General features: G+C 36.6%; 1 protein-coding gene and 1 pseudogene across 1 annotated transcript in view; both read left to right on the top strand.

Annotated features, from left to right (window-relative positions):
• Positions 1-1,324: 1,324 nt before the first annotated feature.
• The window catches only part of MYCT1 (MYC target 1), a 78,496-nt gene continuing 61,834 nt past the window's right edge, over positions 1,325-17,986 (top strand). The window contains exon 1 of the mRNA XM_020986622.2: positions 1,325-1,502. Within this exon, the coding sequence (XP_020842281.1) occupies positions 1,451-1,502 (52 nt within the window). The 5' untranslated portion in view covers positions 1,325-1,450. The remainder of the gene's footprint in view (positions 1,503-17,986) is intronic.
• Positions 5,506-6,853, top strand: LOC110208559 (glyceraldehyde-3-phosphate dehydrogenase pseudogene; annotated as a pseudogene).

The raw sequence follows: 17,986 nt of genomic DNA, 5'->3' as shown, positions 1-17,986 counted from the left end.
GAGAATTTCGTACCAGGAATTGAGATGTGCTTTCCTTCCACTTCTACTCCTCAATAAAGCAGCATACACAAGGATTAAGTTCTTTTTAGTCTTTCTTCCTTAATTGACTAAAGATGACTTACAAGCATTGAAATAGAACTTAAATCTATTACACGTGTACAAATATATATAAAGCAGTCATTTATAAGACATCCATATCTTCCCTTTCTCTTTTTTTGTCAAATTATCCATTATTATTTCTAAGAGACAGCTAGGTGATACAGGGGGTAAAGCAATGAACTTGGAGTCAGGAAGATCTGAGTTCAAATGCTTCTTGAAACACTTACTAGCTGTATTACTCTGGGCAAGAAGTTAAGTTGACTTCTGTCCACCTCTTTCTCTTCATTTGTAAAATGCAGGTAATAATAACACCTTTGTTTAATCTTTTCAGTCATGTCAATCTCTTTGTGCCCCCTTTTGCATTTTCTTGGCAGAGATACTGGAGTGGTTTGCCAATTCCTTCTACAATTCATTTTATAGATGAGGAAATTGAGGCAAAGAGGGTTAAATGACTCGCCCAGGATCACAGAGCTAGCAAGTGTCTGAGGCCAGATTTGAACTCAGGAATATGTGTCTTTCTAACTCCAAACCCCACAATCTCTCCACTGTGCCGACTTAGCTGCTCCAATAACAGCACCTACCTCCCAGAATTAAAATAGGGATAATAATAGCAGCTACTTCCCTGGGCTATTATGAGGATAAAATGAGATAATATTTCTAAATATTGCAAATCTTAAAGTGTCATATACATTCTATCTCTTTATAATGATGGTGACGGATGGCACAATGGATTGAGCACTGGACTTGGTGTCAGGAAGACTCATCTTCATGAGTTCAAACATGGCCTCAGACAGTAGCTCTGTGACCCTGGGCAAGTCACTTATCTCTGTTTGCCTCAGTTTTCTCATCTGTAAAATGAGCTGGAGAAGGAAATGATGACAAGCCCTTCCAGTATCTTTGCCAAGAAATCACCAGGGTCCTGGAAGAGTTGGACACAACAGAACAACAACATAATAGCTGTGTAGAGTCTTCCTCTGCAGATTCAGTAAGGGAAAGAAATGAAAGCAAATAATCCCCTTCTTCAACCCAAGATTTGAAAATTTCTGAGAGGAGGGCATGTAGTAATTTAACCCCATGTCCATGTACTCCTGGGCTGAGGAAATGACGAGAAGGAAACTGTTTTTGTCTCGGGAACCATGTGGCATTCCAAGATAAGACAAACAGTTGCTAATTTGAGTATAAAAGCAGGAAACATGATATTCTTATTTCCTTTTATGCAAACAAAAGTATGTGAGTGGCAGTGGTAAGGTATTTGTTCCTGGGCTGAACCAAAGCATAGAATCAAAGACCTCCTTTTGGATCTCTCAGTTTTCCTTTTCCCCCTCCCTCTCCTCTCTTTCTTGTGGATATTATGGCTAATAAGACAACTTCTTTAGGAAGCCCATGGCCGGAAAATTTCTGGGGTAAGGTCTTTTCTTTGTTTTTAATTTAAATTAGTATAGAAAAAGATTTTGCCTAATTTGTTAAGCATTCATAATCTCTCAAATAAGTAGGTTCCTAGGATCTGAGTGAAGTTAGCATAATTTGGCTATATGGATATAACAGAACATCTCATTTTTTAACACGTATTTGGAAAAGAATACAGGACACAGAAATAAAGTAAGTAGAGTTCAAGAAAGAATTAAAAATTAATACTGGGATGGAAGAGAAAGGGAGTGGTCATAGTGGCAACTCAGGAATGGAAAAGTGTTATAATTTTTTGGAAACAAAGTTTGTTTTATTAGTCACTGTAGCACACACTGTAATGTGTGTCCTTGTTTCATAGGATTAATAGTCCTTCAGTCATGTTTCCTTTGTTCTTGCTATTTGCTCACAGATCCAACCTGAAAGAAAAAAAAAACCACACACACTTGGTTTTAAGGAAATTGTTTTGTACGTGGCTTAAGTACGCATGAACTATAGACATGGGTGAAATATACGTGCTATGGAGATATGAAGCCAAATGTAAAATGTAGCTTAACAATACAAGATATAGGGTTATATTGCTATATATTAATAATTAAAGAAATAATATCAGGGGTAAAGAAAATTTGAAAAATAAATAAGAGAAAAACGTTTTCAGTAGAGATCTGAAAAGAGCAAATTGATGAGTATGGGACAGAGGGCAAGTTTGTTACTGATGGCAATCATTGCAGGGAAAGTATAATAGTTGGAAGGAGGATATACTAAAGGAACAGAGAGAGAAAGAATAAGGAAAGCTGCAATTTCTATGAAATATTTGAGATCACAAGTCGTTTTAGAAATAAAGAGGCAATTCTGAGCTTAATCCTAAATTCATAGGGTATTCTATAACTGTGTATCAATGAAGCAAATGATGGAGTTGGACTAGAATCAGGGTTTTTTAAGACTAGGATCTAGGAATCTGGTTTAAAAATATATTTTGGTAACTATTTCAATATAACTTGTTTCATTTGTAATCTTGTGTATTTTATTTTACACATTTAAAAATATTCTGGGAAGTGATTCATAGGCTTCATCAGAGCAACAAATGATCATAAAACACACACACACACACACACACACACACAATTAAGAACCTCTGACATTAGAAGATTTTGGAGTTTCCTTCCAGTTCTAATTTATATGAAAATCTGAGACAATTTACTAACTGGCTTAAGGAGTAAAATGTGCTTTTCCATCTCTCTGGCAGAAGACGGATAGTGAGCAGTAAAGGCATGCTGCTCCTGCAATTGCCCCCTAGTGGTCTAGTGTCACAGATGTTTTTCCCAATTAGTTTTGGGGAGAAATGTGGGGATTTATTTTGCTCAACTATGCGTATTTTCTATGTTTTGTTTTTATTTCAATGGGGTAGAGATAATTGGGAGCAAGCAATACGATTATCAAAATGAAAAAAATTAATAAAATTTTTAAAATTACACAGAAAAGAACAGTACGATCAGTATAAAATACAATCAGGGCAGCTCTGAAAAGAACATGTTGAATTTGTTGTGTACTTGGGGGAGAAACAAATTGTGCATTGTGCAGATTTGAGGCTACATGTGTAATCCTCTTTTTATGGTTTGCTTTGTACATGGCAATGCTCATCTTACTTAGTGTTTGTTAAGTTGAATAAAAAGAAAGATAGCTTCGAAGGTAGAAAAGATAAAAAGAATAACAATTTTTAAAAGGTGAGTAGTTAAAGCAATAGATATTAGGAATGTAATCTATTCATAATATGTGTGTGGTATAGTAAATAGAAAGCCAGCCTCAGAGCCAGGAAGACCTTTGTTCTGCCTCTAATCCATATTGGTTGTATGACCCTACACAAATCACTTAACCTCTCTGGGCTCTAGCAAACTCTCAAAAATTCTAAATTGCAGAGTAGGTGCTGAATTGCATGGGTAGAGGGAGTTTTCTCACCTAGTAGTTCCTTATACTGATGAATCTCTGGTCTAAGAAAAAAAATCTATAAAATTGGTTTGAATAAAGTAAATTATGTTTGTAAAAATAGTCAAGTATTCATATGCTAGCCAATTCCAATAAGTACACTAAGGAACAATAACCGGCCTTAGACTGTGAAGTCTTTTCCGTGAAATTAATTCTTTCCTAAGGAAGTTATCTCTGATACAATGTGGCTTGCTATTTTCACTTATGAAGAGACTGAATGTACTAAATACACATGCAAATTTCTAGGGTATATTTAAAACAAGTTATTTTTTAAGTTAGTACTTCCGTAATATGTCCAAAAATGAAACAACTCTAAATGAAAAAATATAGGTAAGCAATTTTTTAAAAAAATGACAAGTAAATGACATCTTATGGTTGATAAATGAGAGGTACCTGGAAAAGGGCAGTCTTAGAGACATGAAGGTCTGAATTCAAGTCTGCTTCTGTTACATACTAATTAAGCAGTGACTCTGGGGGTGTTTGGCCTTTTACAGCCTTAGAAGACTCCCTAAGACTGTAGTTTGCTTAGAAGTTGCTAATCTAAATTTTGGATGGGAGAGGGTACATATCTAGAGTCCTCTGTATCAATGAAATCATGAGCATAGACAAAAAAAATGAAAGAATACTCACAAAATTATGTATTACTATAATTCATAACGAGGAGACTATGCTTCCAGCTGGGGTGATCTCAGGAAGCTTCGTAGAGTGGGCATCCCCGGATTAATGGATCAAATGAGATAACACAGAAAGTGCTTTGCAAACTTTCAAGTGCCATATAAATGCTATTCTTAGACAGCTTCATCCACAGCCCACTACTACAGCCTAGAAGGGATTATGACGAGACTAAGTTAGTCACATCAATTGAAGTCAGTCATCAGTCAATACGCATTTATTAATCACTTATTATGTGTCAGGCACTATGCTAAGAACTGACAGTACAGAGAAAGGTAAATGGTTCTTGAACTCACAGAACTCACATTCTAAGAGAGGAAGGGATACAATACGCAATGTACTAATAGGGAAAAGAAATTAGACATTTATTAAGCACCTACTATGTGCCAGGTATTGTGCTAAATGCTTTACAAATATCTCCTCACAACAACCCTGGAAGGTAAATTCTATTATTTCCCTCATTTTACAGTTGAGGAAACTGAGACAGATAGGTTAAGTGACTTAGATCACATAACTACAAATGTCTGAGGTTGAATTTGAGTTCTGGTCTTCCTGATTCCCTGCCCAGTACTATGTCTACTGTACTACCAAGCTGTTTATATAAAAACATAAAGCATAAATAGGAGGTAATTTTAGAGGTAAAGCACTAGCATAGCATAGGCAGTGCAGTGTGGGGGGGGGACTTGGAAAGGCCACTTGCAAAAGGTAGGATTTGAGCCAAATTTTGAAGGAGGCTGGGGATCCACCAGGTAAGTGAAAGGGAGGAGGGAGAGCCTTCCAAGTAAGATGGTGCTTGTAAAACAACAGGAACAGAAACCAAATATTTTTTTTACAAAGGAAGAACATTATATTTCAGGATGTACACATGAGTCAGGTTCCAGCAAAATAAATCTAGGTTTCTACAGCTTAGAAACATTGAGATTTCCTTTTCTAGGAGTCAAGGGGAAGAGAACTTTTCATAAATTCAACATCATCAGAAAGAGGTGCAGGTTGCTAACATTCCAGATCTATCAGGAGATGTTTCTTGAACCTAGGAGACACCTAGCAATGGAGCAAAGTTTAGGCAACATGGATAAGACATTCCAAAGGCAATGTGACAATCCTCTTGGTAGATCTTCAAAAGAGCCAGAAAAAGCATACGTTTCCTTATGCCTAATGATACTGCTTTAGTTGAGGTTCTAGGCTCTGTTAAAGAGAGGAGGACTAAGTGATAGCTAAGGCCTCTTCCTCCAACCCTCAGTGCTGTAACCTCTTAGGAAAAGTTGGTTAGGGTCTGTCTCAGCTCTTCTTCCAAGCTTGGTGTCAGGATCCATTTCTGCAGCCACATCTCTAAGATAAGGTAGTGAAGGTTGCAGTCAATGGATTTGGCCATATTGGGTGCCTGGTGACCAGGGTTGCATTTACCTTAAGTAGAATGGATATTGCGGTCATCAGTGATGCCTTCATTGATCTCAACTATATGGCTTATATGTTCCAATATGATTCTACCCATGGCAAGTTCAGGCTTACTGTCAAGGCTGAGAATGGAAAGCTGGTGATCAATGGAAAAGCCCTTGCTATCTTCCAGAAGCATGATCCCACCAATACTAAATGGAAAGATGCTGAAGCTGAGTATGTAGTGGAGTCCATTGGTATCTTTACCACCATGGAAAAAGATGGGGCTCACTTGAAAGATGAAGCTAAGTGTCATTATTTCTTCCTCTTTTCCTGATGCCCCTACATTTATGATAGAAGTGAATCATGAGAAATGTAATTCCTTTAAGATTGTTAGTAACGCCTCCTACACTATCCATTTCTGGACCCCTGGTCAAGGTTATTCATAACAACTTTGGCATTGTGGAATGACTCATGACCATAGTCCATGCCATTATTGCTACCCAGAAGACAATAGGTGGCCCCTCTGACAAGTTGTGGCATGATGGTCATGGTACTGTATAAAATATCCTTGCTTCCGCTGTTACTGCTAAGGCGATAGGCAAGGTCATACCCAAGCTAAGTGGGTAGAATATAGGCATGGCCTTCCACGTTCCTACTCCCAGTACATCTGTTGTGGATCTGACCTGTCACCTGGAGAAATCTGCCAAATACAACAGTAATAAGGAAGTGGTGAAACAAGCATCAGAGGTCCCTTGAAGTGCATCTTGGGCTACACAGAAGACCAAATTGTATCCTGTGATTTTAACAATGACACCCACTCTTCTATCTTTCTTGCTGGCACGGGTATTATCCTCAATGACCATTTTGTCAAGCTCATTTCCTGGTACAACATCAATATAGTCACAGCAACCAAATAGTAGACCTAATGATCTATATGGCCTCCAAGGAAAAAAGTGGAAAATCACAGGTCTTGATCTCCAGCCAAAAGAGAGCCCACAGATCTAATCTATTTTCCTATAACAGGGATCCCATGCCTCATTCACTGTCCTTGCCTCCAAACACCCCTATAATAGTGGGAAGAAGTAGAGTCCTGTGGTGTGTGCCATCAATAAAGTCAACATATTCAGTGTGGAAAAAAATTAGTCAACATGTATTTATTAAGCACTTATTAAATTGCGGGCACTGTGCTTAACACTGGGGATACAAAAAGAAAAAACAAAGGCAAGGGAAGCATGCATCTCTGGTGACTGGGCCTAGAGTGTAGGATTGCTTACCTGATTAGAGTCTGAGGGAAGAGCTCTAAGTAGCCAGGGCTGGACAGAAGGAAATAAAACTAGGATTCTAGCTAAGGAGGGCAGAGTTTCAACCCGAGGAAGGGCTCTAGGCCTGACAGACGTAATAAGAACTGAGCCAAAAACATTCATATGTTTTACTCATGCTGTTAGAGGGCAGGAGAGCCTTACTCAGACGGATAGTTAATATTACTCTTTTTCACTAGTGTCCCCCATGCCTGGAATACTCTCTCTACAGCTCTGCCTTCTGGCTTCCCTGGCTTCCTCCAAGACTCAGCTCAACAGGAAGCCTTTTACAGGTAGTCTGCCCTCCCCCTTCCCCACAGCTAGTGGGGAATTCCCCCTGAGATTATCTTCTATTTGCACTATACACAACTGATATGTACCATTATTTCCATGTGTTTCCCTCATTTAACTATGAGAACCCTGAGGACAAGACCTATTTTGCTTTTCCTTGTATCCCCAGTGCTTAGCATAATACCTGGCACATACTGTTTAATAAATGTTTCTTGACTGACTGACTATAGTGGGAGCAATGAGAGAGACTGAGTTTGAGAGGGAGGAGACCACTTGCTTAACAGCAATGAACATCTAAAAGAAAGATGCATAAAGGATTCAAGGTCAAGTATTAGTGGGACAAGGACAGGAGGTAGGAGGACTGAAGCATAGGCCAAAAGTTAAGGCAGGTGGAATGCTAACACAATAAAACAGAAAGGCGATTGAGCATCATGGGTGGTATTGGGAGAGCATATGCCTTGTCAGGCACAAGATACGAGGATGTACTAGCATATTTATGTTGTGAGAAGCAATAGAACAATTGCTGATGTATTGAGACCTGCCTTTACCAATTGTATAGAATCAGAGTAGCTTGAGGGCTTAGAGAGAGTGGATAGCCAGGTCAGCCTGGCTCTACCTCTGGAGGAGGGAGCGAATTAGCATTTATTAAGTATCTGCTATATGACAGGCACTGTGCTTTACAAATATGATCATTTTATGCTTACAACTGTCAGGTGCTATGATGACCTCTACTCTACAGCTGAGGAAACTGAAACAGGTAAAGATTAAATGACTTGCCCAGGGTCACCCAGCTAGTAAGAATCTAAGGCCAAATTTGAACTCAGGTCTTCCTGACTCCAAGCCCAGAGCTCAATCCCCTGCACCACCTACCTAGCTGCCTCTGGAGGAAAGAGAACAGACCTCTAAGAAGTTTTCTGACAAAACCCAGAAGGCTTTTAGCTCTTGACAAAAAATAGGATGATGTCAGTGAAAGAGAAAACTTTTATGGGTCCAGTTTGAATAGTAACAAATTTTGAACCAAGGGAAACCAAATAATAATGACAATGTGGCAGGGCTATTCAGATAAAGCAATGTCAGAGAAAGCTAAAAGGCAATACTAAGCTCATTCATGAGTTCATGAAATCATTCACCACGTCCATAAGAAGTTGGGAAGTACAAATTATATCTCATTTTATGGAATTACAACTTTATCTGTTTTGCTGATATTGAACCCTTTAGCCTGAGATGCCCAAAGTGTATCTATTCTTTCGTATATTGAGCTCTGAAGCTGACTTGTACTTCTGATCACGTTATATTCTCCCACTTCTGGTTCATTGACTTGGAAACTGTAAAATCCCTGGTAATTGATCCCACATTGTCTATGACTGATAATGCTTCTATACTTTCTCTAAGTAGGACTGTCTAGCCAGAACTTATTGCTATTTCTTAGCTAGGGAAGTCTTATTTGGTACTATAGGGATCTCCTACTCAGATGAATTCTAGCCTTGGCTCCATCTAGGAATGAGACCAGAGGAATCATTTTATATGTGTGTGTGTGTGTGTGTGTGTGTGTGTGTGTGTGTGTATATATATATATATATGCATATATATATATATACACACACACACACATATATATATACACATACATAGATACACATATATATGTATATATATACACAACATATATATACACACACATATATATACACATACATATATACACATATATATGTATTATATATATATACACACATATATATATACACACACTACATATATATACACATATATATGTATATATAGACACACATATATATGTATATATGTATATATACACACATATAGATAAACACATACAAATATATATTTATATGTGTGTATATGTATGTGTGTATATATACACACATATATGTACATGCACATATACATGTATACACATATCTAATATATACATATATGTATGTATAAATATCTTTAATGAATTTTCTATTTATATTATAGAAAATAAGTCTAATAGGACTTCTGAGGGGCAAAGAAACAGAGAAAATAGAATGTAAAGGAGGTGATTAGGACAAGCATTGCAGTGAAGCAGGCATGGTTGCAGTGGTTTGAGTTCCTTGCATATTTTTATCCAATGTGTGTTTGTATGTTCTATTGGTACATGAGGGAGGCATCTAGGTAGGAATGAAATGTGTATTATTTTACTAATTGTATCTTGATGAGCACTGGTCATATCATCAAACATAAAGGTCTTAAAATAGTGAACACTATTTGGGAGCTGGTCTATGATAATTCTCTAAAATATTTATTTTGACTGAATTTATGATATTATTGATATGGGAAATAACACTAAAGGAACCTTGTCTACCAGTGCCAATCTGCAACTTCTATTTAACTTATAACCTACAGGGGTCTGAGAGTTTAAGTATCTTGTCCAGAGTCATACAGTCAGTATGTGTCAGAGGCAGGACTAGAAGATTTACTGGACTGCTTCAACATGAAAGTAAGTCTCAGCTGTTAGAAGGTCATACGATAAAAATCCTTCAAAAACAAGAGGAGGACAGTACTTCCAACTTCCCATCAGGCCATCAAAAGACGTTCACCACTAGATCCCTACAGAATATCTGGTTTTTTTCCTAACTGGCTGCTCTTTGAATATTTTTTGTCATGTCCCTCATCCCTACCTGTCATACTTACAGGAGAAGGAGGTAGTCACAGAAAATAGAAGTCTTCTGCTAAGCACAGAACCATTACAGACTAAGAGCAGTATGGCATAATGAATAGAGAGCTAGCCTCAAAGTCAGATACAGTGGCACTAGTGTGGCAGTGCTTTAAGCTGCCAGGCCATAGAAATGAGGAACAGAAAGAATGGGACAAGAAACCATGAGCATGGGAAGTGAGGAGAGGCTGCATGACATGCCACTAAGCTTGAGGGAAAGAGACCAGAATTCACCTCGGGCCAGTACTGTCCCCTCTAAAAGTCATTTGGGGTAGAGACCTAGGTTGGTGAACCATGAATTATCCAGCAAGCATAGGAAGAGACTAAGAACCTTTGAGATACAGCCCTAAGGGAAACCACCATTGAAGGGAAGGGAATCAGAGAGTGAGTAATAGAGGAAAATAAGGGGGAGGGGCAGACTGAAATAACCAAAGATGTCAGGAAAAAGAAAATTCAAAGACCTTGAACACAAGCTTCTGAATCAACAGGGAAAACATTAACAACAGAAAGAAATGTAGCCTCTGAATCTAGTAAACAAATTCAGGTTTCTGTGAATAAATACCACAAAATAATGTAAAATGATCTAATATTTGATGAGACAGAGGACTTTGCAGAATTTGAGAACATAGAATGACCACACACTGCTTATAGAGTAGCTTAAAAAGAGATGTAATAATTATGAGAAAAGAATGTATGGCCTTCACAGCAAAAATAATTGGCATAATAGAAAATATGAATCTAGGATAGCAAGTCTCACTAAATAAACAAAAGAGAAAAGAGAGAACAATTGATTAGCAATGAAAATATGCAGGACTGAAGAACAATCTAGAAGAGAAGAAAAAAAACATGAAAAGAAAATATATTTACTATTCAATCAATACATACTGATCTTGAACACAGATATGTAGAGACAACCTAAGGTCCAGAAGAACATGGAATGTTAAAAACAAACAAACAAACAAAAAACCACCTAAATATCAAAATGCAAGAGGAAATATAAGAAAAGTGCCTAGAACTTCTGAACACAGAAATGGAAATACCCACTGAAAGAATGGATAAATTGCTTCCAGAAAAAGAAAAAAAAACACAAACAACTTCTTAATGCCGGGGTCTGTTCTCATCATTCTTCTCAAATCCTTGTTTACCACTACATGGTTTACAGGTTGAAATATAACCTCTTTATTCCAACACTCAAGATCCATCACAGTCTGTTTCTGGCCTATTTTTCTAGCCTTTCCTCATACTTCTTTTTGGCTATATTCCAGCCACCTGTTCTGTTAACCATGATTTGTTCTCTAATAATTCACCAAATTTTGTTACATCTACCTCTATAATATCTCTGCTTCTCCATCTTTCCACTCTCACAGCCACTACCTTAATTCAATCCCTCCCCAGCACTCTACTTTACTGTTGTAATTACCTTTAATTGATCTCCCTGCTTTGTCTTTCCCCACTCCAATCCATCCTCCACATAACCGCCAAAGTGATTTTCCTAAATCATAAATCCTAACCTGTCATCACCCTACTTCCCTTGCTCAGTAGACCCAAGGGTTCTGCTTACCTACAGGATTGTGTATAAGCTACTCTTTTAGGCATTTAAATTTTATTATATCTTGAACCAAAGGGAAGGGAAAGGAAAGAGAAGGGAAGGAATAGTTAAATAAAATATAAGCAAAGAATATAGTGTGTCCAATTCACTACTGCTGGTGAAACTACCCATTCGGTGGTAGAAACTGGTATTTGTGATTTAGCATCTACTTTTGAATCTATGTATATTGGTTACGGCAGCTACACTCGAATTAATCCAAGATGAAGACTTACATTTGAATCTGCTTTTTTTGTATAAATAGCAATCTATGAGTCATTTTTTTAGTCAGTTTTCTAAGTATCTCCATTTTCCTAATGTGCTTTTCATAGATGGCTATGAATTATTAAATTGATTATTTGAGTCAAACACATAAAAAATATTGGCAGAGAAAATCAAATATCTTTATTGTCTACATTTCATTAGTTGCATTCATTTGGAAAAAAAAATATTTGTGTCTCTGGATCTACCTTCTCTGTGAGACTGCTAATATCATTGGAGATTTATAATGAGTGCCTGTGTACAAAAGCTTTGCTCCTGCAGAGCAACACACCTATCTATCCCAATGTCATTGTACACCTCCCCAAACCCAGAATCCAGTGAGAGTTACATACACCAGAGCTACACAGACAGAGTCAAGCCCCTAAATCACAAGTGAATCTATTCCAATGTATATGCATGCTTTGGAAAATGTAAAACCAAATGTGAACAGTTTCCAAAGATGATCTAACAAAGGCTGTCTTTTAGAGTTGGAATAAATAAAGTTCAAAGAACAACAACAACAAAAATAAGGTTCTGTGAACGTGAGGGAATATTTGTTTTCTTTCTGGAAGGAACAATCTTATGTTCACAAATTATGGATAGTCTGTAATTGGATATTCACAGAACAGTTTTTTATAATATTTTTTCTCTTGCCACACTTCTAAAAAGTCAGGGACCAAGGAATATTGAAAACCAGTGTGGACTTCTCTTTTCATTGAATTTATTAAAAGAAAGGACACACAGCATAAGAAGCCATACGGTTTTCCTGATTTGAATACAAGATTTAAGCAGAGATCTCTAAAATTTTATTTATAGTGTAAATACCGCTTTTATTAAACAAGAAGCAAATCACAGCTTTCACTACAACATATATTTGTGTTGATATTTATATTGAATATGTTCTTGATAGACTTTGTAGCACTAAAAAATACTCAATTTTTCATCTTTCAAGAATTCTGAAAAATAAAGAAATAATTTTAAGAAGAAATCTCATTTTTTTAAAAAAATTAGTTTCATTTTTAAAATAAAAAAGATCTTAAGATTAATCAACACACTGTAGCTAATCTCACAAATGGCTCTATTTTTCAAAGAGTGTGACCCTACCACAAGGAAATAAAGTATTAGAGGCCTAGAAAGTACAGCATTAAATTATGGCCTCTTCTATGCAATGAATCATTAGTATTCTGCCTCAGAGAAAATTTGTAAGTATTAAGGAGATATCTAATCAGAGAGAAAGGGTAAGGATGGACTTTGGATTAAGAAAAAAATCATGACTTGGTTCAGAAAAGGAAATTCAGTTTTTGTTTCACATTTCAGCACAAGAAAAATTGGCGCAAGGGATATAAATGAAATCAGGGCACCATTCAGAATATCAGACTGCTCACTCTTAACTCTTAATACAGGTGATGATAAGAAAGCAAAATGAGTTATTCTAAGCTGATTATTAGATTGAGTTCTACATCAATAGAAACCAGAATTAAATAGCCTGAAGTGGTCCACTAATATGAAGTGTCCCATAATATTTCCCCTAAGGAAGAAGCATTTTCATGCAAAATGACTCTTGAATATAGAAGGAGGAGAAGAAAATAGGAATTCATAGAAAGACTGCTACATGTCAGGCATTATGCCAAGTACTTTATATATTATTTATTTGATCCTCACAATAACCCTGGGAGGTCAATAATGTATACCATTTTACTCGAGGAAAATAAGGCAAGTAAAAGTTAAGTGGTTTTCTGAGGATCACACAGCTATTAAGTGTCTGAGGCTAGATTTTAACTCAGGTTATCCTGCCTCCAGGCCCAGCACTCTGTCCACTGTGCAACCTTGCCATAAACTTAAAGGGTGAGGCAATGGAGCAGAATGATTAATGTTTAGCTGGACTATCATGAGGAAGTGATGCATCGACACTTCTTCTAGAGCACCATTTTCAGGGTTTTTGTTTGGGTTTATTTTTCCTTCCATGATGGACCAGGGAAAAATGCATTTTGAGATTCTTAGACAACCATAATTACTTGTACTGAAGATTGGGGCTCCCTTTACCAACATTTGGGAAAAACTAGATATGAGCAGTACCCTGAGTATAGTTAGAGTGAACCATAGAGATGAAAACAATGAACCATCATGAAAAGATGGTGTTCTTGGTTTAGCAACCTGTGTTGGCACCAGTAGACACAGTACTAAATCTTGGCATTCATCCTTTGTTCATTTACACACACACACAGAAATGCACACACACATTTCCTTTACCTATAAGATTTTCCCAAAACTTTTTTTAAATACTTTTCCAATCTCTGCTTTACCTTGTATCTTCTGTACATGTCTGTAAAGATTGCATCAGATTGACAACTTTCTAGTGAATGGGTTGTGCTAGATTCCTTGCTATGGAGAGAAAGGAAACACATCAAAGTTTTAAATTTTAGCAAATATGGCAATAAATCAATAATTTGTGAGTGTGAATAGGCCAATAAAACCTTTAAAACGACATCCATTTGTTACACAAAAATCAATTATCATTGTTAATGAAATATAATTTTGTAAATTAGTAGATTAAAATGGAGTTAGTAAAAAATAAATACCTCACCAAGCTACATTATCAATAAGATATTGAATTAATGCTTCAGCAGAAGGTCCCTCCAAGTAACTGGAAACATCAATGGTGGACGTACCCTCACCAAGTCTTCTATTTCTAAAATGGGGGAGGGTCCTTTAAAGATTGAAATAATCATCTTTGCTTGAAACATAATAGAAAATAAGTGTTGCCTTTCAAAACTATGAAGAAAACTATTTGGAATAAATTTTTAAGGTATATTTTAGTGTTTTATATGACAATATTCCAGGTTTATCACCTTAAATGCAAAATGATCTTTATCCAAATTTTATGACAATGACTTGCAATTGCTAAAGTTTCAATATATCCAATTGCAGCTTTGAAACATTTTGGAAAATGACAGGAACCTAGCTATTGTTTAAAATTATAGCTTTGTGTTCTGTGTTTTTTGAAGGATTCATACCCAATTAAGCAGATTCACATGCCTAACTGTGATCATTATCTTTATTTCTTATTGCCTGATAGTTTAAGTAATTAGTTAATTGTGTTAAGGTGAATGTAATAAAACACATTTGCAATCATAGTATGGTGCAACGAAATTAGACTTTGAAGTCTAGTCCAATCTGAGTAAAGAATCTGCTGCTCTCCCATCCTTAACAAATGGTCATCCAAATACAAATATTTGTAACGACAGGCAACTCACTACTTTTCAAGACAGCAAGTTCAATTTATGTCTACATATAGTTTTTGAAGATTCTTTGGAAAGAGCTAAGATTTCTTAGTGGATGGCACAGTGTAAGATATTATGAGTATTATAGAACTGAGTGCTATTGAAAGATTTGATCAACCTGACTCATTATTACGTATCTAGCAAATTCATAATGGTAGGGGATATAGAAATAATGATATATGAATGATCTATGGTGAGATAGACTGACCAATTTTATGGAATACACAGTACTACCATGTGGTATGGAAATAGCCTTCGGCAGTACAGTATACCACACCTTAATGTAATAATAATGACGATGATAATGAAAATAATGACAGCTAGCATTTACATAGCATTTTACGGTTTTCAAAGCAGTTTAAAAATATGATCTCCTATAATCCTCACAACCAACATGGGAGTTAGTAGATAGTGCAGTGGATAGAGTATTGAGCTTGGAGTCAGGAGGACCTGAGTTCTGTCCCAGAATCAGACACCTGCCAGCTGTGTGACCATGGCCAAGACATTTAACCTGTTTGCCTCAATTTCCTCAGTGTAAAATGGGAACCCAGCAGAAGGATATGGCAAACCACTCTAGTATCTTATGGATGCTATAAAAATGTGAGGGGTAAATTGGATATGTAAATTTTACGTACACTTTTTTTTCTCCTTAAGAAAGACATCCATAACATGTGCTAAATCAATGAAGTGATCATTAGATTTCTCGATTACAAGACAGCAATATGCTTGTTGCAATCTACACCTGTAAATGGATCAATGCACAGCGAGATTCTGCTATTGTATTTTATAAACTTGTACTCTTCAAAGTGATTTCATCTGAGACTTGTCTAAGCCAGAGGAGGAACTGTATGAATATGGTAACTGCCCTCTGTGTAATAGTAATTGGTGAGAATTTGGTGTGTCTAATAAAGTTTCATGCCAGAAACCATGAGCTTAGTCTTCCATTTACTTGTATTTAAAACAAGATAAAATGAGAAGAACCAGAGAGGAGCTCTGCTTACAGCTAGTTTCCTAATCTTTCCTGGGAAATGTAGGCTCAGCTTTTGTCATTCTAGAAATCTAACTGGCTATGCACGTTCTTAAATGAGTCAATAGCATGAAATGAGACATGATCTCTTAGCATTCCCATGAAGATTAATAAGCTCCAATGTAGTTTCTTGGAACCACTGCATTTGGCAGGTAGCTGCCCCCTATATTTGTGAATGGGAACACTTTTACTACAGGTAGAGACCATTATACAACTGGCAGATGGGGAAGATGTATGTATGAAAAATGAACATTTTACATTCCAAATTATTGAACAAAATTGTGTTTCTAAGATTGAAATTAGGAAGTTGGTTTGAAAAATCAGGCCACATAAATGACACAAACCTACTTAATTACATTAGCTTATTCAAAGCAAAGTGCTCAAGGAAAGTGTTAATCTTCCTAGGGTTCGTAAAAAGTGCAACGTGTAACATCCTAGATGGGAGTGTACTCCTCAGCAGGTAATGTTGGTCAGGACTGCAACCTGGGCCAAGAAGGTGGATGACCCCTGATTACACTGTGACTTAAACTCCAGGATACTCTGTTGGTACTGCCTTTGTTCTGCCTCAGAAGTGACTGGTTTCTGTGCAGCTTTCAGAGTCATACAGAAGCCTACTTTGACTGATTACCTTAGTGACTGAGTATTCCTGACAAAAAAGCAATTTTTTCTCAGCTGGATAAAAGTCTGATGAGTAGGGAACAAGGAAGCATTATAGAGGCTGGCAATGGATTTTATCTATGAAATCAGAAGAAGAGAGTCAGACTGGAAATTTTTTCTTTTCCTTTTGGAGATTTACCATGAAGTTACTTTATACAACACCATGAAAGATATACATTTGTCTTGAGCTCTACCCAAGCAGTGTAAGAAATTTTTTAAGCTTTGAAATATGGAATCCATCATGGAGGATAGAATAGCTAAATATTTAGGGAGAAAAATCAAATCATATTCCAAATGGTATATACTATTTATAGTTTGCTTTTAAAAAGACCTCATATTGACTTAATTCTGTCACTATCTATGGTTTAGAGCTTTGAGTCAGCTTATTCATACATCCAAAAGGATCCTATCTGTTTTGGCTGCAACATACACTATCAGAACATGGCCAAAGTGCTAAAAGAGAAAATTTTGGGGAAAAAGCCCCATTACTGATATTTGTAAAATTTCCTGAAATTTTTATCTAATGTATTGCAGAAGAAAGTAACCGAAATGAAAATACCATGCAGATAATTGATGTTACATGAGAAGGTACATCAAAGCAATGATCATTTAAAAATATTTTCTACTAATGAGGCCCACATAATGAAAGAAAAGAAGAAAAGGCTCCTTTTGTATTATTTGGAGATGTGTTCTGGTCTACCCACAGCCTACATCCTACTTCCTTAACCAACCCTAAAGAAGTGAATTCCAGGGTACCTCTATGATCATTGATATTATACTCTGGAATTCATTAGGGAGTAAAATGAGTAAAAACATTACATCATTGCAGATCAATGAATAAAAAAGAATCATTTTGAAATAATTCTAAGTTTAAATGGTCAACAAGATATGGCCCCTCATCCTACTTCACAGCAGAGTTGGGAGAGAGATGGCAACTTCTCAAGTTGAAAGACAACTTACCTCACGGCAGAATGTGTTTCAAGAGGTAATGCCAGTGTTTCTGAGCAGAAGACACTAAGAAGCATCAGTGATACCAGGAGCTTGGAGTTACCTCTGGCTTCCATCTTTGTGTATCCGAAATAAGTCTAAAAGAAACATTTATATCACCTTTAGCAGCCACAGATGTCATCTGCAAAACAGACCAGAATTTCACATAAAAATATATCAACTTTTTACCAAGTTCAAAACAAGGGACTGTCATTCCATCGAAAGAGATGAAACTGCAACATGGTTACAGATTCAAGCTACACAATTTCTGTCATTTTCCTCCATCACTGAACATAAAATAGCTTCCAGCTATGTGAAGCACTACATGTAGATGTCATACAATTGTATACTATATGGTGGTTT

This window comes from Phascolarctos cinereus, unplaced genomic scaffold (genome assembly GCF_003287225.1).
Source record: "Phascolarctos cinereus isolate Bilbo 61053 unplaced genomic scaffold, phaCin_HiC Scaffold_5;HRSCAF=322, whole genome shotgun sequence".
Taxonomy (NCBI): Eukaryota; Metazoa; Chordata; class Mammalia; order Diprotodontia; family Phascolarctidae; genus Phascolarctos; species Phascolarctos cinereus.
Note: the sequence above shows the minus strand (reverse complement) of the source record. Positions and strands in the feature narration are given on the sequence as shown.